Here is a 21,273-nt window from a genome sequence, read left to right as displayed (position 1 = left end):
TTGACAAAATTTTTATGTTTACTGTCGAAGATCTAACACAATCCTTCTCCTTTATTCAAGCTTGAGATCGGCTATGTACTGCAAGTATAATATAGACAGAGTTAATGAATTTAATTATATATTCTTATAAATATATCAAAATTAAGTTCATAAGAGAGAATTCCATAAAAAAAATGGTGATAAAAGAGGATGGTGACACGATGGAAATAGTTAAAACAGAAAAAGATGTGCCAATCATCACATGCGACGCACAAACACAATTAAACACCGTAGCAGAGCATATAGCATAGACCATAGAGTGTTGAGAGATAAACTATCAAATCTAAAACCAAAAAGCACATAGATAAATTTAAATAAATTAACTCGTTTCCGATTCATAACGAGAACGAAGCTGCTTCTGATAATGAGAGAACAAAAAGCATAGATACATTCATACACACAACACATACTAGTATATAAAGCACTCTCTCTCTCTCTCTCTCTCTCTCTCTCTCTCTCTCTCTGTTGATTCAGATTCCAGAACAAAAGAAAGGTATGTACAAAGAGAGAGAGAAAGGTGGTGGTGTTGGGTCGAAGACTAGTGCTACAACGACGGAGGTTGATCGAAAGAGAATCAACGATGCTCTCGATAAGCACCTACACCAACACCGTTCATCTGCTTCCACTTCCCTAAACCATCACACGCATAAGACCTCCAACAATTCCACCTCTCACCATCGTAATGGTTCGTTCATAATCCCTCTCTTTCTCTCCGTCTTGCTTTTTATAATTATTCAATTAGGTTTGATCTGATCTGTTTTTATATGTTGTTGTTTATGGATATTCTGGGGGCTAAGGAATTTGGTTGAAGATGATGGAATTTTCCGCCCACATTTTTGTTATTATTGTTATGATTATTTCGTGGCCTACCAATTTAATGCCTCTAGTCTTTGGCCCCCTTTTCATAGGTGCATTTTGCTTGTCTTAATCAATTTGAATCATGAATAGTAAATAGGTCATTGTGTTAGGAGTCTTGTTAGATTTTTAAAACCATTCAATCATAGGTCCTGTTCTAACAATTTAGGCTTTTCGGAGAGTTTTCTCTTTTCATAGGACTGGTTAATTGATCTGATTTATCTTACCTGAGAGAGTTCTTAAGGCGAAACATGTCACTTTCTTACATTCGTAATAACAAGATGTTTATTTGCAGAATGGATTCTGGAATATTGTTTATAAATGTTTTTGATGTTCAAAGGATCAGTCCCAATATACTATTGATGATGTTACATAGTCTACCCGGTGGAAAACACAATATCTTGTTTTTGTATCCAAGTAATTAGATATTGTACAATATTTCTGGAAAGCCAGTGAGTAAACTCGTGGAACTAGGTTTTCAGATTCGTGGTTGTATAGGAAAGCCAGTGTAGAGAGATTAATATGCATTACTATGGCATATTCAAACAGTAATAAAACCAGTCCATTCAAAATTTCAATCAGAGGAAATGAAAGGGACATCATAGAAGGGTATTGGAGGACTTATGTCTGTCCACTAATTGATTATTTAGAACCTTAAGAGTGTTTTGGTAAGTATCACGATAAAAAAAAATGCAAAGATCGGATACAAAGACAAGACAAATAAAATGGTGTCTCTATCCCTAATTTTTTGGATGGATAGAAAATTGAACAAGTTTTGTCTCGGAATAACCACATTTTGATTGTTTCTATATAGGCTATGATTGGATCTTCGCCCAAGAAATTTGGTTTCTGTGTCTTTGTATCATTTGGTTATAGTAGGCGAAACTTAAAATGAGAATATTTCAGAGAGGCAAAATGGGAATATCTTAAAAAAAGGATGATGAAATGCTGTAAATACAATTTCATTAACAGTTCAGTCCCTTCCTCTTAATCCCAATCCTTCACATGGACACAAATTTCTGTTCCTCTGGGTCCACTCTCCCAATAATCAAACGTCTTTGTCCCTCTGAATCTTCATCCCCAATAACCAAACACAGCCTATATGTCTTTTTTACCAGGTTTCTATTTCCCAGTGTGTCTATATGTCTAGCCGGAGACACTTAGCAAACAAGGCCTAAATGCTTTTGGCAGAATTTTGGCTAGTTGTTGGTTCTACAAAAGTCAGTCGAAAATTGAAAATTTGCTAGCGCTTTCGTAAGCTGACCTTGTTTGCTTGAGATATGAGAGCTGAGAATTAAAAAGAGCAACAGAGTCGGGGGCAGAGGACATGTTTACTATATAAATGCTGATAGATGAGACCGTCTTTTTGAGTAACTGACATGCATATTTATGTATTGACTGCAGAGGAATCTGAAACTGATAGCGAAGAATCAGATGTTAGTGGTTCTGAAGGGGATGACACTTCTTGGATTTCATGGTTTTGCAATTTGAGAGGAAATGAATTTTTTTGTGAAGTTGATGATGATTACATACAAGATGATTTCAACCTCTGTGGATTAAGCAGTCAAGTTCCTTACTATGATTATGCGCTTGATTTAATTTTGGATGTTGAATCCTCCCATGGTAATCTTCTGTTTTTCCTCTTTCCAGAATTTTGTTTTAAAGTATATAATGTTGGTGATGTTTTGTGATGAAATTACTTGTGTTGTTACCACTGTATTGTAACTGAACCACATCATGTTGTCCTCTTGAACAATTCAAATTGTACATTGATATGGATTTAGCTCTGATTATCTATTACGCCATTCTGAAATTAATTTATATTATGCTATATTTTGGTTGATTGGAATATGTAGAAGACATGTTGACGGAGGAACAAAATGAATTAATTGAATCTGCTGCTGAGATGCTTTATGGTTTGATTCATGCCCGGTACATTTTGACAAGCAAGGGGTTGGCTACAATGGTATAATTTTTGTTCCCACTTTGCGTCTATCCTTTCTTTATGGTTTTGTGTAAATGGAGTTGGCACTGAACGACATTGCATTACCTGCAGCTAGATAAGTACAAGAGCTTCGACTTTGGCAGATGTCCAAGAGTTTACTGCTGTGGGCAATCTTGTCTTCCGGTTGGTCAATCAGACATTCCTAGGGCAAGCACTGTCAAAATATATTGCCCCAAGTGTGAAGACATTTACTACCCGCGCTCCAAGTATCAAGGTAGTATCCTTTGAACATCTTGTTAAGCTTCTGTTAAAAAATTATAATGTCTACTTAAAATTGTTCTTGTTATACTTATTCCCATGAACTGCTGCACCATGCACATTGTACTTGTTCTCACGACTTCTTTTATTCATCTTTCCAGCTAGAAAAACTTTTGGCATTTTGGTGTTCCACTTTTGTCCTGTGTTGAATTGATTTGGTTTCCTTATTTTTGTAATTGCTGTATAATTAACAATTATATATATATTGATCATAAATGTTCTGCCTGCATGTGTGGTTATTTTACAATAAAAAGATGCTAAGAACTTATCACCAATCCTAAATTGATTCTTTTGCTTGGATCTTCTGCAGTTCCGGTATTAGATTTTACCTGAGACTAAATTTTGTCATGTAATGGAGTATGGTGATTAATGAAAACAAAACATGATGTTTAAGCTACCTATGGAAGTATGGTACCTTCCTAGGTATCTGTTGCACTATAAATAGAGAATTCAAACATAGACAAATAACAGAGTGATTTGAGATAAAAGAAATTTTTGCTTGATCTTTTATAGGGTATATCATGAAGGGGAGCCTTGGAGCAACCGTTGGGTTGTCTCCATGTGACTTCAAGGTCACCGGTACAAGCTGTGGAATCAGCTACTGATGCAATTATCAAGTTAGGCTGCTTACATTATACCCTTTGGGTGCGGCCTTTCCTTGGATCCCAAGTTATATCATATTGTCTTCCCCTAAGGTTAATCGATATTATACACAGAACCCTTTGATTTGTCTTCCCTACCTAATAGCAAGTTAGTGTCACGTTTTTCAAACGCAAGAACGCTGAGTGGTATTGTCTATGATATTGCTGGTAGCTCGCAGCTCAATGTAAACCTATTGTGTGTGAATTCTTCCTAACTAGATCAGTATATCAGTCTGTTAGGTTTTTTCAATCTTAGCTGAGAATTTCTTCTCCATTTTTATTTTAATCTTTTGGAGTTTCTTATTATTCGATCTTGAATATTTTTTATATCTTTATATTACTCTACGTTTTGGCATATGATTGTGAGATCAATTTTGTTTGCAGTGAAAGCATACATTATCCTGTATTTTATATGCAAATTTCCTTAACCTGTTTGTTTAGATATGGATGGCGCGTATTTTGGAACTACATTTCCTCACCTCTTCTTGATGACTTACTCAAATCTGAAGCCGCAAAAGCCATTGCAGTCACAGAGTTACGTTCCCAGAGTTTTTGGTTTCAAAGTTCACAAGCCCTGAGGCTGAAAGCCATTTCAACTTCAACCTTTTTCATCTAAGTAACAGTTTGCACACATGCTTTGTTTAGCTTAGTCTTTTGTTATATTCCTTTAAATATTCACCCAGTGGATTTTTCATTTTACTACAAATCAGTACAATGTAGATGCTCCTGTTATTTAAACTGTAAAGATATATATGCAGTCACAAACAAGTGAAGTCAGCAAGAGCTTAATTTTGCCTTCTGCTTCAAATTCAGTGAGCTTTTGTAAAACTTTTTGGAATAGATATTTTTTAGTTTAACAACTTGAATTGGATGAACGTATAATGATCTACTTTATTTGTTCTGTTATGTAGCTTCACATCATATTTATTATGGCTTTCTCTTGTCTTAATATTGATCATTTGTGTATAAGTAAGATGATTTTTATTGTTATCATTATTATTATTTGCTCATATCACATAAAATACACAGCACACTAACACGCTCAAACCTCAAAGTTAAGGGGTTCTTCCACTGAGGACCTGTCCTTGAACCCTTGTTTGTATTTTTTAGGAGGTATGCATATTGTCACTAGGGTCCGGCATTAACCACTCTATACAATTTATTACCGTACCGAGTATTATTGCTGTGTTTGATTCATATTACCGAGTATTAAGTGGTATAAAGTTTGCTGTGCTATTAAAATTCCTGAGAAATGTACATATTTTACTCTTATGTGGGCCTCTAATGTGTAGTCGTACACTTTTCTTTTCGTTTTTTTGTCATGTTTTTACCCAGGTTTTAATGCATAGTTAGATAGGCTTGACTCAATGGGATAGGCTTTTTAAAGAACGTTCGGTTCGCCATTTTGGTGGGTCAAACCTCTAAAAGATAGTCTATGACGGAAAGAAATGGATTTTTACGACCCTAAATAATTATTTTGATGAAAGTGAGAGGAAAAAGCGGAACCGATAGCTGACAAAAAAAAAAATGGGAACGGATCCGACCAAAAATGCAATAAAAAAGACATATAGGAAAATTTTAACTTTAAGTAAGCTATTATTTCTTAAATACTAACAAATTTACCAATAAAAAAAACTATCATTTTTAATCATAAAAGATGGTTTTGTACAATAAAATTATCCAAACAATGAAAAATCACATAAAAATCTCAAATTACCCATTTTCTAAGTCTAATCTCAACATCTTTCCTCTAAATCTCAACCCTCTTTTCATAGATTTTACCATTGCCACCAACCGTAAGCCCCACCTTCCTCCTTTCACTCCAAACTATGGTGGATGGCTTAGAAGATGGGAGACAAAGGAAGAGACATTCCATTATAAACTCACTGCCTTTTCGTTGAAACCAAGGACAGTTCCCACTTCGAATCGGACAACAGCGATGAGAGTAACCAGATCGTCTACGCCATCTTCCTCCCTCTCATGAAGGAAGTTTCAGAGCATGCCTTCAAGGCAACGATTGCGACGAGCTTGAGCTTTACATCCAGAGCGGCGATTCCGACACAAAGGTGTCGTCGTTTAGCCACGTGCTCTTCATCAGTGCTGGCACCGACTCCTTTTCCACCGTCCACAATGCATTTAAGGGCATGAAAAATCGTGGATTTCTTCAGATGGTGCACGTGGGACGCTTGCTTTCTACTAGGAGGTGACGCAAGAAGGTGTGGAGGACAGAATCCAGTCCCTAGCGGCACGTAGTGCACCGCCGAAGTTCCTTTTGTCTCTAAAGGTGGGGCTTACGGTTGGTGGCGATGGTGATGTTGGTGAAGGAGGTGGCGAAATCTATAAAAAAGAATAAAGCGAGAGTCGGGATTTAGGGGAAGGGTGTTGAGATTAGAGTTAGGAAAAGGATAATTTGGGATTTTTAGGTGACTTTTCAGTATTTGGATAATTTTATCGTACGGAACTATCTTTTATGGATAGAAATAGTAGTTTTTTCATAGAAATAGTACTTTTTTTTCTTGTTTTGGGCCTGGACGTATAATTATTAAAAATTTTAAGAAAAAATTAAAGGAAAAGAAAACAACTATTATAAAGAAAGAGAAATTGAAAACGGCGTCATTCTCCAACACCTCCCCCATGGCACTCCTTAATAAATGCCCTAATATATTATGTGATCACCGACTCCTGCAGTAAAACCTCAACATCTCTTTCTGTTGCCGACAATAGAAGCAGTAGATCCCGGAGTTGTTGTCATCATTGTCGCTCTTTGTCTGTCACTGTTAAGCACTTAGTCACGTGCCTTCCATTCGGTCGTCTTCCCTAGAAGCAACACGTCCTGCAGTAGGATGTCAATGTCATCTGCTTGCGTGAAGCCTCATCGATAGCAGCCGGTCCCCGATGTGCTTAGTTTTAACAAATTTCCTTGATATTTGTTGCTGAATTTTGTCGCTGTAATTTATCTATGCAGCTTCATTTTGGTTGCTAAAAGTTGATGTTGTTGCTGAAAATATAACTGGTATAATTTATTTTTTGTTGTTGAAAATATTGACTAAAATGGAGTTTTGTATTGGTTATCATGACTGAACCTTGAAGTTGTTGCTATGTTGTTGAAAAATTCATGTGAAAAGATTTTAGTTACTACACCTTGAATTTGTTGGTAAAAGTCAAATTTGTTGAAGAAAGTACAATAGGACTCATTTTTTTTATGCTAAAAATCATCACTTGAATTTGTTACTGAGATCCTTCACTTAAGATTGTCTGTTCTTGTGTTGCTGAAATGAGCACGTAGCTAAATTTTTTGTTCCTTTAAATTATCTTTTGTATTTTTTGTTCTTTCTCCTTGCTAATTTTAATTTAAAAATAAATTTCGTCTCCATATCTATAAAAAGCATGTCACTTCTTTCTAACTAGAAAATTTTGCCACAATTCAGCTTAACAATTTTTTATCCCGCTACAAAAAATAAATCAAATAAAAAACTAACTATAACGTAATTATAGAGTTATAAATAATGAAAAGTTATAATAGTCTAAAATAGTATTAATAAGACAGTATTATAAAGTATGAATTCTAATTTTTTTTGTATAGTTTTTTAAAATCAATCATTATAGAGTTTATGTATTGTATTTTATTGTAATTCTTTTATTATATAAATGATTCATCATTGATCTTCTTAGAAACGATAAATTAAATATAAAATTAACTATAAATAATAATAGAATATGATCTCTGATCAGTCTATTTTTAACATAAATGATTATAATTAAATATCATATTTTTTTACTAATTATCTCTCTAAAAATAATTTTAAATTTTTAATTAATATTATTCAAATAATATTCATTCTACGAATATTTGTTTTATATAGAATTGTCAAATATAAACTATGTTAATGCAAACTCACTTTTATTTAAAATTAAGTAAAATTAAATTCATAGACCCTAAACCTTAAACTAGAATTTAGAGTTTATGATTTAGAATTTAAAATTTAACTTCACATTTATTAAGGTCACAACAAATCAATTCTATAAGCTCATCAACCAAAATCAAGTCTATGAACACATTACTGTTTACACATTATAACCATAACCAATCCACGTTGTAAGCCTAAATTTATTACAAAGCCAATGAATTCATTATAAAGCCCACCACATGTATACAGAATAAAAAGTTCAATTCCAACATGCCAATCCTCTCAATGTCACAAGGCCCACAACACAAGCAAGGTGTACCTTTAAATGCAAAAAAAGTAACGCATACCTTCTACTAGCATGTGTTCCAGCGTCCAAAAATGTTAACTTAATACTTCTGGAAAGTTTTCCAATGATCCAGTCCACTTTTTTAGATCTCTGATAATCCATGTACGGTAAGGTAATCGGTTAAATATTTGTCTTGTAGCATGTTGTGTAATATCTTTAATGTCCCTGCAATAAAATGAAAACTGACTACAAGGACAGTAATAGCTGTTAAGTTTAAAAGCAAAATAAAGCCAAAGTTCAGGTGAGCCAACTGGTGTACTATGTGAAGCTATTGGGCTTTATTTTATTGTTTTTGGTCAGGAGCCAGTGGGCCTAACAAGAGCAAAATTCAAGGAATGTGTGCAAGTTTGAAATTTTAGTTGGGTTTGGTTAATGCAGGCCTTTGTATCGTTGATGCCATTGTTGAAATAATGGTAGTGTTGGTGATCCAGTAAGGGGAAACCAATGAAGCCTATTCTAGAAATGATGCAGGGAGGGATGATGGGAAACGGTAAATTATTTTTGCTCGATAATGAAAAATATTGTCGTTTTCAAAACACAAGCATTGCCCTACTGTTTTGGTGACAACCCACCCGTGGAGTTTTGGAGGTTGGCTTTACCCCTCATCGTCTCTCTTCTCTGTGTGTGCTTTTGCTTACACTGTCTCTCTGAGACTGCATGACCTCAATCACGATGGCTTCCAATTTCGCATGCAACCTGTGTCGACGTGGACAGATTGCTTAGTTCTTACCCGGGGACACATCGGTTTTGAATGAAGATCGTCGTTCACCGTTGCGTCGTGAAGCTCGTCGAGGTAGGGCGTGACAGTTTGTAGATCAGTGGCTGCCTTCCTGTGGTCGCTTTTCCAGTAGCTTCAGTACACAAAACCAGCAATGGGTCCATGGGGTGGTGGTCGTTGTTGTCATTTTGCTTCTCCCATCAGTTTAGTTTCTCATCTGCCATCGCTGTCAGCAGCCTTCCGGGCAAGTTAGCTTCCCTTGGCCATGTTTATTTATTTTAATTTATTATTCGATTTCATTTACCTATCTTGAATCTGTTGGTGAAAGTTTATGTTATTGATGAAGTAATGTTATGTGTTAGTTGAATTGGATAATGTTTTTGCATTTTAAAATGATCATAAATAAATTTGTTGTTCAAAATTATAGTGACCTTATATTGTTGGTTTGACTTCAATTTCTAGGTAAGCATATGAGTAGTGAGCCATTTTTTTTTCTGTCGGAAAACATGGCCGCTTTGATTTTGTTCCCTAATGTCATCTCTGACCGTCGAATTTGTTTGATCACTTTCAAGATATATTCATCGACTTTGAGATAATCCTTTAATTGTAATTTATGACTTATGTTATTTGTTGCTCAAATTTATCGTAAAATGTTATTGATCGAAATGTCAGTAGGTTAGGCTTAGTATATATGATTGTTGGTGCTGTATCTGTAATGCTTGTGTTGTTGTTGGAAATTTGTGGGTGTAGTTGGCATTTAGAGGCTGTAAGGTTGTGGGAAAAGGCTTGGATTGCTTAAAATATGGGAAACAAAGGTTGTCTGTGCCAAAAGTTTGGAATCTATTTTCATTGATCACAGGATACGGTGGTAGAAGACAGCGAAGGTGAGTGTTGTCATTGTGTACAACAAATTTGTTATCTCTATAATCCATGGTTCCTTATAGGTAGTATTATGTGTCTTGCAGATAATAATGGCATCAACCAGCAAGTTTGGCGAGGAGCCGCATATGTGGAATGATCCAGTTGGAGATTACTGGATGGATGGAAATATTGGTGTTTCGAATCAATAGGTACAATGTGTCTACCTTGTAATTCGTATATGTGGAGTGGGAGTCGATTAGAAGTAGTTGGATATGTGCTTTTGGAGTGATTGTCGTAGTTAATTTGGAATTCGTAACCGTGTCATTTTTCGAATTTCATAAATGAGTTTGAGCGGACTGATTACGGACTTGTTAGTATGGGTAGTTGGTATGAGGTTTATGTTCCGAGAAATGTTATTTTCTCTGTTGAGGATAATGTCACAGATCTGATATCTAGGATAACAGGTAGGTTGGTCTTCTTTTTGTTAAAGAAGGCGCGACTGTAGTATGTGAAGACGGTGGATAAGCCAGGACAGATATTTGCTCGAAGTTGGGGGGGATAAAATTTAAGAAAAAAATATAACACATCATATATAATAATACATCTGTGCTCCTCCCATGGAGGATTTATATTTTAAACCACATCACAAAGTATATGTTAAATTTTGTGTGAAAATTTTCAGTTGATATTCATTAAACTTGTATGGAAAGAAGAAATATATATTACATCCACTTGTGTACAGGCATATCCGAAAGAATAGACGTAATTAGAGAAGTCTCGAAAACATTTAAGACTGACTATACTCGAAAATTAAAGTCTAAATAGTATGTACAAGCATAATTTTAGAAAAGCATATTAAAACAATTTAATAATAAACCAAGAATTATTTTGTCGAGGTATATACCATTTAATGGATCCCCTCATTATTACTTACTACTATATCAGTTTTGATCATATAATTTCAATATTATTTAAAATATAAGATTTTGATGCTACATAGATTTGATACAGTTTGATAAGTTATTGAACATCGGTTCTGTGAAGTAGTATAAATATTGGTACATGAATAATTTACCGTCTCATGATAAGAATGAATTTCAGATACAATCACAAAGATAATGAAATATTTTTTTTGTCTTTCAGGATACAATGTTTGATACGGGAGTAGAGGCAGACCGTGACTTATCCGACTGGGAAGCCAGTGGGGCTTCAACTGTGCTGGGTTTTTTGGGTTTGGAAGGGTTGCAAGCCGAGCATATCCTTGAAATGGAATTTTCTACACCTGAGAAGGCAAGCAACTTCTATAACAACTACAGCCGACTAAAGGGCTTTTCCTCAAGGCGCGGTAAGATAGTTAGAAACACTTTCGATGAGATTGTGAGGTACACGTTCGTTTGTAACAGGCAAGGGTTTCGAGAGAAGAAGTGGTTGGAAAAGGTTGATCGCAAAAGGGAGCATAAGGTTGTAACCCAATGCGGATGTCTTGCAAAGATGAGGATAAAGCGGGAAGACGGTAGTGGGAAGTGGTACGTGTCTCGTTTCGTCGAGGAGTATAATCATGAACTAGCGTTCGACAAGCTTGTGGATTATCTACGCTCACACAGGAAGATATCTGAGGTAGAAGTTGCTCATCTAACAAGCATGAGGGAGATTGGGATTAGCATTCCAAAGATTTATGAGTCATTTGCAGCACAACTTGGGGGTTTCAACTTGGTTACATTTACGAAGCAAGATATGTATAACGAGGTGCGGAAGCAGCGAGGGCTCCAGGGTGGGGACGTAAATGCAACTATAAGGTACTTGGAAGGTCTGGCACGTACGGATGGGAGAATGTTTTGGAGGTATAAGGTGGGGGCAGGACAACACCTGTGCAACTTGTTTTGGAGCGACGGTTGTTGTCATGAATATTATTCCGTGTTTGGCGATGTGCTAGCATTTGATGCTATGTACGGCCGTAACAAATATAACCTCCCTGTTGTTGTGTTCTCCGGAGTAAACCACCACAACCAGACCTGCGTTTTTGGAACGGCCATGGTTTCATGCGAGTCACATGAATCTTACATTTGGATCCTTTAGCAATTTTTGGAATGCATGCAAGGAAAGGCACCGCAATCTGTTATCACCGATGGTGACCCAGCCATGCGATTGGCGATTCAGTCGGTTTTTCCCGAGACGCATCATCGGTTATGCACTTGGCACCTTTAAAGAAATGCAACATCGAACATCTGTGACCCGAGATTCACACAACTGTTTCGACACTGCATGTTGGCTGATATGGAAATTGATGAGTTTGAAGTGCATTGGGCCTCCATGATACATGAGTGTGGTGTTGGCGAGGTTGAATGGGTGAAGGACTTGTACGCGAAAAAGTATGCATGGGCAACAACATACATTAGAGGTAGATTTTTTGCTGGGGTACAAACAACTTCTAGGTGCGAATCACTCCACGCCAAACTCGGGAGGTTTGTTGAGAGCATGTATGGTGTGTTGGAATTTGTTACAAATTTTCAGAGGTGTGTCGATTTTCTTCGGGACAACGAGGATGAGCTAGAATTTTGCTCTTAGTATGGTACACCTGTTTTACAAACCGAGTTTGTTGAGTTGGAAAAGTCAGGGTGGACCAAGTTCACTCGTGAGATGTTGGTAGATTTCGAAAAATCCTGAAACGTTGTGTCCGTGTGAGAATATCTGAAATCAACGAAATAGTGCACCCACATGTATACACTATCCAAAAGTACCGGATGCCTAACATGACCTGGCAGGTCCGTAGGGAGCCTATTTCCAATAGCTTTAATTGCACATGTATGCGGATGGAGTCGTTTGGTATTCCATGTGTGCACATTGTGGCTGTGTGTGTTAGGCTAGACTTAGGAGAACTTCCTGAAAGCCTAGTCTTGCGTAGGTGGTCCAAGACAGCGAAGATACATCCCGAAAATGAAAATATTGAGCACTACATTGCTGACCGAAGCGTGACATATAGAACAAGGTTGGGAGCGTTCTCACAGCTGTGCAAGCGGTTAGCCCGGGTGGCTTGCATGAGTGATGATGACTTTAAGGTTTACTCGAACAAGCTTTTATCCGATGCGGTTTTACTTGAAATAAAGTATGACCTTCGACCAGGAAACAATGATCACGCAACAGCAACTGAAAACGGATTGAAGGACCCAGTTCGTGTTAGAACTAAGGGTACGGGTCGGTGCAGTCAACCCGGTGCTTCTGCTGCCAAGAAGAAAAAAAAGTGCAGTTCTTGCGAGAAACTCGGGCACCGGAGGACTCGATGCCCTAACGAGGTCACGCAAGCTGCGACAACAACTCAAAATGCTAACAAAGGAGGACAGAAACGCAAGAGAGCAAAGGTTACATTCTAATTTAAACATTCATGACATATATATGGTCCGACTTATGACTCTTGAAGTCAAGGTATAACGTCATTGAATTTTGTCATATCAAGTGTGACACGATTAAGCCAATCTTTCTATTACAATTTTCATTTATAGACACTTTTTTCACACCTTCGGCATAGTAAACATAGCTTTTTAGGAGCATATATAACTGTGGTTTATGAGATATTAGCAGCTATTACAAATTTAAACTGGCATTCCAATAGTGTGAGGAACTGAAGTACGTATTTGCTTTGTTAGTATTTTTCCCATTTCATACTTCTCTGCTTGAATTATAATTAATATGTATCGCTTCATGCTTATTAGACCTGATGTATTGTGTGTAAAACCTGCATGTTTAACATTACAACTGCATTATTTCTTTGTATTGCCAAGACATGACAAAAACATGTAGACATCTGCACTGGTTGGACAGTCTTGACTTAGTCTCCATTCGGAATCTTTTAGATGCGCTGATTTAAATGACATGATGTGTTATATTATATTCCTTCTTAGCTGTTCCGTTCGTTTAAGGTGATAGGCATGTTCAATTTATATTGCTTCCTTGGTACCATTTACTGAATCGTTAGTTTGCTTCTGCATCTGCTAATGGCAACGTCTCTTTATTTATGTTGTTGGTGAAGGTGTTAATTTTCTGATGCTTTATCATCTGTGAACCAACCTGCTTTATCATCTGCATATACAGGGTCAAGAAGGAGGTCAGGTATTACGGACAGGGCAGAATTCTACTGAACCCGCCAGACGAGTTCCGAATCCTATTTCTTTAGAAGATGACTGATGATCCTTCTCGTACTCTCATGCTGTGTTGGGTGGTTGATTGAAACTTTGTGTCCATTTACCAAGGATGAGTATAGGGTCTAGTCATTTGAGATGATATCTTCCACAATCTTTGTATTGGTAATAATATAGGGAGTAGAAGGACAACGTTTATTACAAGTCATGATTTTAAAGAAACTGTATCATTGCATGTTTAGGCAAAATTTAATTCATGGCTAACGCAGAATCCCTTGTTAAATGATGTATGATTGCGCACGTCACGAAGTAGTGCTCTCTTTACTTTGGTTAACATTGTTACAAATTTATCCCATCCTCTGGCTGGGCTTTACTCCTTTGATTGTGTGAAAACTAATTCCTATCTTGTATGCCCGAAAGTAAACCTTTATTGTATGAATCAGGTTGCATTTTCTCGGCATCAGCTAATAGCCTTTTTGTCATATGAATTTATTGACATTATTTGAAGCTGCTTTCCTACAATATTTGGCCTACTGATATGTGGTTTTGTATTCCATTAAAAATAATCACATTTTCAACTACATGACGTATTCAGATGCAAGACGGACCTTTCATGTGGGCATGAAGCCATTAAGTTCATGAAAGGTATGTGAAGCCATTAAGTTCATGAAAGGCATGTAGCGGGTTCATTCCTGGTGCAACGTATCAGCAGGGAACATGTTGTAAGTATCCAAATTATTGCCAAACTAGCTTCATGTTACCCGCTTTAAGTTAAGTTGGGTAGAGTGCCAGATTTTAATACGACAAATAGTTACTTCGAAGATTTTTGGCAAATGTTTTTGTTCACCATTAATCACTCTATCTCTCTCTCAGAAAATCACCACAACTAGACTTCTCTTCGATATGAAGCAACATTTTCAATGAAAATTGTTGACCGCAAAACCCAATTTCCAGTTCAACTCTTTTCCACGTGCATTAGCTAGTGAAGGTCACATAACCAGTAAGATTTTACTTTTTAAGCACCACATTTAAGGAGTTAAACACATTGCAAATTACGCTGAAATGTCTCAATAGCTGAGCAAGTAAGATATTTCAATGCTATTTGGGAGGCTTATATGGTAATATTAAAGCACATGAGGTGTCACATATACATTTAAAAACCTGTGGCTACAAACAATTCGATTTACCCCTCTCATCAGTGTAACACGCGATGGCTTTGTTATTTAATTTGTTGAATCATACTTATGAGGTGAGGAAGTTATGACCAAAATAAAATAAGAAAAAAATGTCACCATACCGTCATTCAAATTTAGAAGCATTAACTAACTAGTGGGAAAGGATACACCCCGTTTTCCAACTAAGAACAGCTACATCTATTCAAAACAATTCCCATCATTCGGGACACACACATCACCGACAAGAAATAAAATGGCAACCATCTAGAGTTAATTTAGTCTTGGCAATATCCCCATTTAACTTATAGTAACCCAGCTTCATATAGTATGAAGATGAGGGTGGGGAGTGTGGAGATTGTGCTCTAGCCTGTCGGCAGGACCACTAGTATCCACACACAAAAGTTGCCATCATTAGGTAATTAAGGGCCAGATTCCTAGTCACGACTACATAAACAATAACACATAATACCACCTAACGGTATCAATGACATCAAGATGATTGGACCGCACAAGATCAAGAACCGATACGAACCGGTCAAACTCAGACTGAGCCGGTAGGAACCAGTCAAACTCCGTAACAACTAGTCCCATCGAACCGTTTGAATATAACAATTTCCTCAAAATGAAACTTTTGGGTTTGAACCCCCCTCCCTCAACGAGATAAAAGGTTGCCACAACCCCAGTTGTAAAAGTATAACTGAATCGCCCGGTTTGACTGAAAAACCAGTTAGGGGGAGCATTAACCAGTTCGGTTCTCCTTTTAAATTGGTGAACCGCACTCGTTATTCGTCCGGTCAGATGATTGGACCACACAAGATCAAGAACCGGTACGAACCGGTCAAACTTGGACTGAGCCGGTAGAAACCAGTCAATATGAAATTTACTGATAATATGGATTGTTATTCGTAGTATATCAAAGTAAGATACTAGTGTAACAGTACTAACTTATTTTATTTCTATCTTTGTATAAGTTGTCTATTTTATATTTTTTATTTACATAAGACCGGTTTTACGCGTTCAACTAGTGACTAATTGGTTGAACCAAAAAACTAATGAACCAGTAGCTTGAGCAGTTTGATAATCGGTTCGGTTCTTGCAATTATGGCCACAACCAGCAGGGTAACTTGCATGTTACTAATTTGTATGCAAATTAAAACACATACTGCTATCTTTCAGCAAATTTATTTACTTCTATTTAATTTATTCTAATTTTAATTTTAAGTTCACTCATTTTTATAAAAATTATATTATTATTTAACTGTAATTTTCAAAATCACTTATTATTTTATGTTTTCATAATTATACAGTATCTATTAATATTATTTTTCAATAAATACTTGAAGCATATAATAGTATAATAGATATAAAGTCATTAATAAATTACTTAGATTTGAAAATAAATCTTATTCTAATATAATAAAAGGAAAAAATATTTAGGATACAGTATCATGAACAAAATACTTACTGCTTGTTTCCCATATTGTTTATAATAGCTAGATATTTTTCATTTGTAAAAATATGGATTTTAAATATTTAGTTCTAAATTTTGGATTATATTTTGTCTTTTATTTACATACGACTGGGTCGATCAGTTCAACCAGTGACCAACCGGTTGAACCAGTGACCTAGTGAGCCAGTAACCTAATCGGTTCGATCGCCGGTTGAATTCTGATAACTATTGTCATAGCTATTAACGTTGTGACTTACAGAATAAAAGTAAACCAGTTGAGTTAATCCAAAAAAGAAATTAACTTAATGAGTTAAAATATAGAGCATTTTTTTTAATTATATAGTTTGACCCGCCTAATGAACATTACTTATGGACATAATTGTATGTTAAAATTAAAAGTACGTATTATTGTTGAACTTATAGGACTGAGCACATGAATGAGTTGAATGAATATAATGACAACATATGCTGCCCGTATTCATACATCAGTATAATGTATTCCCGAATAGCACCATCAAAAAGGATACATGTATTTGTTTAGTTTTGGTAGAAAGCAATAGTAAGCTGTCGTGTCACATCATTCAACTTCCAACGCAGAAACTAGATCCAGACAACCCTTTACAGGGTTTGTTGTTAAATCCACCCACCAAATCCCTTGACATCATTCTAATTCCGTAGCCAGGTTAGACACACGTTTTAAAACATGCATGCGCCAATGGGCAACAAATGAGGTCAATGCTTAATGAATCTTTCGGTTCGATTCGTTTCACAAATTATAAACCACCATATGGTTTGCAAGGAAATTAATCAGTGGTGTATTGTCTTATAGTTTGCAAAATTATTGCCCTAGTTACGCAGTTCATTTTATGCACTGGCCCTCACCTTACCAGCCTTAAGTGGATCAATTTATGACGCACAACATTGTCGACCCTTAATGCAATGGAAAAGATGACCCCACAATTTGTCACACCCAGCTTGGAAATTGTACTACAAAATTAACACCTAAATTTCTGCAACCTCCCTAGTCGTAGATCTTTTAGGAAGTTCAACGTTACTGAGCCACTTATGAAGTACACATCGAATCAAATCCATCCTGAGACGTGTATGAGGAGACCACACTTTGTGGTAAATTTAGTCTTTTAAAATATCGAATAGAGGACTTCGACAGCTTCCCCAGCAAGTTTCCCTCACCCTATAAAGAGAGCAGTTTCTTTCACATTCCCGCAACGAAATCACATTTCAGGAAAAATCAGTGAGGTCCTTCGAAAAAAAAAACAAAAGCATACATCCACCGCATTTATCCAACACCAATGGAGCATACATTGCAACAATTCACGTTCTTCATCGTCACCAAGGGAGTTAAGCCTGGAATATATGCATCGTTCGACGAAGCCAATAAGCAGATCATCAACTATCCGGAACCGGAATACCAGGCCTTCAACAGTTACATTCTCGCACTGCATGCCTACGAGGCTAGGATGGAAACGCTACGGGCGGACAGAGAAGCTCTTGCAGAAATCTTGGCTGAGACGGGCACAGTGGACTCTCCTCCAGGTACACCACAAACAGTTTCGACCGCTGACGGCTGCGTTACTACCGTTGTGTGTGGTAACCATCTCCTTCTCTAATTGCTGAATTTCACTATGAGGCCTTCTTAGTAGCCGTTCATGTTGTTATGCATTATGTTTGAAAACTCGCTAACGATGACTGTCGTATTCTTCCCTTTCAAATTATAGGAGCCCCTATGATCCGAGCAGATGAGAGTGCATCTCATAATTTTACTGTTAAAAACAACGTGGAACTGTGGCTAATGATGTATTGCTACAACACTGTAATTCCCACCTCCTGTTTCTTCTGTGAGGAGAAATTTCACCGTCAACAGGGTACATTATATGCCTTCAACTTAGTAATTCCAGGAAACCCTTTCGGGTTAGACGTTCGCGCTAAGGGAAGGTACTCTTTCGTTGAAGAGGTTGCCAGGGACGACGCGGCATTCAGGATGTTGTGGGTTCTCCTACAAAAAATGGGTAAGAAAATCAGAGACTTCAACTACCTTCGCGCTAGGGACTTGCAGCGACAAAACACAAAGCTTCAAGAACAGGTAATGATGCTTGAGGAGAAGATACAGAAACTTGAATGGGATTACGAGAACAGCGTTTACAATGTCACCCCCTAGAGTCCAATAAATATTGCTTCTACTAGTACATAGTACCCCTAATATCCGCCAGCAATTTATTTACTTTTATGTTCCTCTCCTTTTATCCTTAATTTTCACCACCGCCCCCCACTTTAACAATGGCAGATTGGTACTCTAATGAAACACTGTTGCAAATAAAGTCAAGTTTAGTTCGCCATAGAGTAACAACAACATATTGATTATGGTACTTAAATTAGTTTCAGTCGGTATAATAATTATACAATGAAAAATGTAATATCAGCTTGTTCTCAAGGGGGACGTAACTTCTAAACATTTTCTCTAACAAGTCAGAATGCTAGCGATTTACCCTTTCTACATCCATTAAACATGACTGAAGTCGTTTTTCCAAGGCGCTAAAGCAATCACATGAAAGAAGACTCGGTCCTTATGTTTAATGAAGATGAGACCTCCCGACAAGTAAATCACAGCCTACAAATTGTCATTTTCCGTCGCTCATGCTATACTGGTTGCAAGTGTGAATGTAATCAAAAATCAAATTTTAATTCCTTTTATTTTTGGGAATTTGTTTGATTTAAAATGATATTTAATCTGACATGATACATGTTACATTCTTGTATCGACATGGAATCAAATTGCACGGCTTTTACTGTCGAGCACGCTGCTTAAAATGACACCAACCTACGTAAATACTTGCTTATGAAAGAATTCACGTCAATGAATTGTTCATGTAGTTCATCATCAACATTAACGTTATAGCACAACCCTTAGTGATAAAGCATATCTGTAGGACAAACTTTAATTTTCATGTCACACATGAATCAGGCTAACAACAACCGAAACTAAAGGCACTCAATGACATTCATTAAGTTGGACCATGTAGTATGTTACATGATAGGAAGACTGTGCAGAATAAATGATGTATTTAAATCTTCCATATGTTTTGTTCTCATACTCATCATGTCGTGAAGATCACCGTGTGTCTCTGATTATGTTGTCGACATTCGAAAACCGGAAATTGGACTGTGCCTTCCGAACGAGTAACGTATCACAATTTCCTTTGTCATAGCCTGCTGAATACCAGAAAAAATAAAATGAATTGCACCGTAACAGAATTACATAACCATGAAAGAAGACTGGAGAATTCATAAATAATTTTCGAATATGGAATTCAGAACGGCAAACTTCCATGTAAAGTAAAAAGAAAAATCTAAAAGACATGCATAACCCCAAAGCAACAACTTAAAGAATGTAACGGAAAAGCCAGTTCAGTACAATCGGATCAGTTAGCTTCTCATGAGAAGAACTTACTGAATTTACTAACAACATGAACAAATCAGGAGTTCAGGAGTCCTGTTATCTCACAAATATTGCGCTATCAGCAAAGACGGATGAAAGTCACGAAATACATGCTGCGGAAAAAATTAACAAAATATACAGCATAAGGTTGCTAAACATTAGAACAATCTAAGACAATTTGAGATTATCTAAGCAATATTTTTTTAAATTTAACCCAACATTCAAACCCAAAAATGAATCAGTAATTCAATGATTCAATCAAGAACAACAAAACAGATCATGGAGTATAGAACAGTACCGATTGTCTACCATAGCATTCATTGACTCTAGTTACCTCAGTGGATGAGTAGAAAAAGTAAGAAAAGCAAATCAAGCTTACTGGATCAATTGAAAAGTTTCCTGTACTACGTACATACTAGAAAATATTGCGTTCGGAGGTAGTCCAAGTCAATACCTGTACAAGATCCTGAGAACCCGGATGTGCACACGCAGCTTCCGTTTAATCCCCTAGTCTTGACCCTCCTCATAAAGTGAACAAAATTAAACCGGTTATTATAAAAAAAATTCCCCAATCAAATGTCAGGGTGGTAAACGTAGACAGAAAACTATATCATCACCTTGGCAATTTAAATTTGATGCATTCCTATTCTTTTGTGCGACTCTAAATTTTAATCTCAAGCAATAGTATGCAAATTTGGTCCATTCCTAGTAACAACGGACTTGTTAATATTTGAATTGTGATGTGTTACCGACATAACGAGGTAGCCTCTACTTTTTAAATAGAAACATTGGACTGGACAACAGAGTCTCACTCCGTTGGAGATACCAACCGGTGATAAAAAAAAAGTAAAATGGATAAAAAAAGAAGATGATACTATCTGGTTGAACAAATGCTGGTACAGAGATGTCGAGCTATTGGGATTGGAGCATGAGTATTTCACAGAATTTCATTATAACGGTGAATCTAAATTTTAAAACCATGGCGATTTGCTCGAGTGCTTCTGTAAAACCCAGTTAATTTATGGCTAATTAACCCATAAATGAGATTTTATTCTATAAAGCCAAATTTCATACTTCTAAGCCTCCGATCTCACCACTTATGTCTTAAATCATTATGATATGCCTAGCAATGAGAAAAGGAGCTAGGGGATGTGGTAACTTGCGAGTGAAGCAAGGGAAAGACGAATGATCAATGAGGATCAAGGATGAGTATGTGAGATACGGATGATGGCGGTGGAAGTGCTTGTTATGCCATGGGCCGAAGGGCCGTAATTATTAATGAATTAGCTGGTTATGGATTTTACCGTGAGCCGAATGGCTGGATTATTGCCGTGTTACGGCGGAGCCATGATTATGGCTAAGTATAAATGCATATATGCTGTTGAATGAATTGTGAATGTTTGCACTTCCACTATCGGAGATGAGAGTTT

General features: G+C 36.7%; 4 protein-coding genes and 1 long non-coding RNA gene across 10 annotated transcripts; 4 read left to right on the top strand and 1 right to left on the bottom strand.

Annotated features, from left to right (window-relative positions):
• The first annotated feature begins 313 nt into the window (after positions 1–313).
• Positions 314–4,673, top strand: LOC130967651 (putative casein kinase II subunit beta-4). Of its 4 annotated transcripts, none has more exons than XM_057892624.1 (5): positions 314–724; positions 2,299–2,517; positions 2,754–2,860; positions 2,951–3,116; positions 4,240–4,673. In XM_057892624.1, the coding sequence occupies exons 1-5, from the start codon at positions 535–537 to the stop codon at positions 4,374–4,376; spliced, it is 819 nt and encodes a 272-aa protein (XP_057748607.1). In that variant the 5' UTR covers positions 314–534; the 3' UTR covers positions 4,377–4,673. The 4 variants fall into 4 exon arrangements, with proteins under 4 accessions (XP_057748607.1, XP_057748615.1, XP_057748591.1 ...); XM_057892632.1 differs by lacking the exon at positions 4,240–4,673 and adding an exon at positions 3,671–4,160 and having other exon boundaries at positions 316–724; positions 2,751–2,860; positions 2,951–3,113; XM_057892608.1 differs by having other exon boundaries at positions 318–724; positions 2,751–2,860.
• Positions 4,674–8,591: 3,918 nt separating this feature from the next.
• Positions 8,592–14,141, top strand: LOC130967638 (protein FAR1-RELATED SEQUENCE 5-like). 2 transcript variants are annotated; one of them, XM_057892597.1, is made up of 5 exons: positions 8,592–9,018; positions 9,521–9,654; positions 9,736–9,840; positions 10,775–12,987; positions 13,718–14,141. In XM_057892597.1, the coding sequence occupies exon 4, from the start codon at positions 10,781–10,783 to the stop codon at positions 11,705–11,707; it is 927 nt and encodes a 308-aa protein (XP_057748580.1). In that variant the 5' UTR covers positions 8,592–9,018; positions 9,521–9,654; positions 9,736–9,840; positions 10,775–10,780; the 3' UTR covers positions 11,708–12,987; positions 13,718–14,141. The 2 variants fall into 2 exon arrangements, with proteins under 2 accessions (XP_057748580.1, XP_057748571.1); XM_057892588.1 differs by lacking the exon at positions 8,592–9,018 and having other exon boundaries at positions 9,030–9,654.
• On the top strand, positions 12,382–12,999 carry LOC130978172 (uncharacterized). Its single transcript, XM_057902239.1, has one exon. The coding sequence runs from the start codon at positions 12,382–12,384 to the stop codon at positions 12,997–12,999; it is 618 nt and encodes a 205-aa protein (XP_057758222.1).
• Positions 14,142–17,581: 3,440 nt separating the features above from the next.
• On the top strand, positions 17,582–18,664 carry LOC130983329 (uncharacterized). Its single transcript, XM_057907541.1, has 2 exons — positions 17,582–17,997; positions 18,126–18,664. Exons 1-2 carry the CDS (start codon positions 17,700–17,702, stop codon positions 18,563–18,565), a joined length of 738 nt encoding a protein of 245 aa, XP_057763524.1. The 5' UTR covers positions 17,582–17,699; the 3' UTR covers positions 18,566–18,664.
• Positions 18,665–19,361: 697 nt separating this feature from the next.
• LOC130960981 (uncharacterized) lies at positions 19,362–20,366 on the bottom strand. 2 transcript variants are annotated; one of them, XR_009079319.1, is made up of 3 exons: positions 20,298–20,366; positions 19,856–19,956; positions 19,362–19,617 (listed from the first exon to the last, which is right to left on the bottom strand). It is a non-coding gene; the product is annotated as an uncharacterized LOC130960981 (long non-coding RNA). The 2 variants fall into 2 exon arrangements; XR_009079321.1 differs by having other exon boundaries at positions 19,362–19,614; positions 20,298–20,352.
• Positions 20,367–21,273: the final 907 nt, after the last annotated feature.

Source organism: Arachis stenosperma, chromosome 1, assembly GCF_014773155.1.
Source record: "Arachis stenosperma cultivar V10309 chromosome 1, arast.V10309.gnm1.PFL2, whole genome shotgun sequence".
NCBI classification, from domain to species: Eukaryota; Viridiplantae; Streptophyta; class Magnoliopsida; order Fabales; family Fabaceae; genus Arachis; species Arachis stenosperma.
Note: the sequence above shows the minus strand (reverse complement) of the source record. Positions and strands in the feature narration are given on the sequence as shown.